Raw genomic sequence first — 1,192 nt, 5'->3', positions numbered from 1 at the left:
CCAGTTGACTGCAAACCCTTCTATAAAAAGTTGGCAGCTTCTGTGAACCTAGAGAAGACAATGTCTCTCTGAATGCTCAAAACTGCAAGTTTCTTTTGGGGAAAAAAAAACATTAACTTGAAGGTCTATTTTATTGGCAACTTATAATGCAAAGTATTTTATTTTTAAACATTAAATTTAAAAACAAGATAGCCTAGGTGAAATAATAAAGTTTCCCAAAGCTGAATGTGCTCATCTGGAGCTCAGTTTTTCTGTTTGAAGTACAAAAAAACAACTTCCTAAAACTCCTAGGCAGGAAACTACTCTTTTGATGATCGGTGATTAGATGAACTGATCAACCTCAGTTGGTAATATCCCTTTTTTATTCCTTGGTAAGGGTTTAAAAAATTCTGTAACACGCATTTTTCTTTTAGTCTTACACAGATAATTTCATTCCAAAAGTCTCCTGAGAGGCGTATACCATATACAGGAATCCATCTTCATCCTTCTCGCTTTCATACACTTCACAAATCGGAGTGGACACACTCACCATGCTATGTCCATTCACTAACAGGAAGAAGGCTTGATTAGCATTGAGCTGTAAGCGCCTTCTTATTATCTTGATGAGCTCACTCATGTTGACATGATCAAGCACCAGAAACTTTGTTTTATCCAGGACAGGAAGCTGTTTCTCACCTTTGTATCGTTCTATTATTACCGGGATTTTGGTAGGATGCTGCTCTCGGATAAGTCGGACATCTTCTACTCTTTGTTCGAAGGTTCGGCGCTGTTTGAAGGTTTTCTCGGACGGCATGGCGCTGCAGGCTGGGTGGGGGCGGCGAGTTGGAGGCTGCAGGCGGCGGCAGAGGCGGCGACAGCTTCGACAGAAAAACATTTTTTAAAGTGTTTTCTCTATTCAAAATCTGTGACAGTGTTATTATTATTCTAAGACTGTTGTACAGTTGTCATAGCTTAGAGCAAACGATGGGATATTCTGATTCTGTCAGCTTTGCGGTCCTTGAGAACTAGGATTGTTGGTTCGGAATAAAGGGTGCAATCCCCTAGTAGCTCTAGTCCCCAGAGCGTGGCCCTGATACACTGTGTTCCCTTAAAAGAAACTAGGACTTGGAGAAATGGCTGATTCCAGGTCTGGACTAGGAAATGTATAAGATGAACTAGAGCGTCTTGATGTAGCACGAGCAGGAAGGCCATC

The 1,192-nt window shown here is 41.3% G+C and overlaps 1 protein-coding gene across 1 annotated transcript; it reads right to left on the bottom strand.

The window, feature by feature from the left end:
* Nucleotides 1-343: 343 nt before the first annotated feature.
* Nucleotides 344-859, bottom strand: LOC133235314 (microtubule-associated proteins 1A/1B light chain 3B-like). The gene has a single exon (XM_061396677.1). It carries the CDS (start codon nucleotides 791-793, stop codon nucleotides 416-418), a length of 378 nt encoding a protein of 125 aa, XP_061252661.1. The 5' UTR covers nucleotides 794-859; the 3' UTR covers nucleotides 344-415.
* Nucleotides 860-1,192: the final 333 nt, after the last annotated feature.

Source organism: Bos javanicus, chromosome 22, assembly GCF_032452875.1.
Source record: "Bos javanicus breed banteng chromosome 22, ARS-OSU_banteng_1.0, whole genome shotgun sequence".
NCBI lineage: Eukaryota > Metazoa > Chordata > Mammalia > Artiodactyla > Bovidae > Bos > Bos javanicus.
Note: the sequence above shows the minus strand (reverse complement) of the source record. Positions and strands in the feature narration are given on the sequence as shown.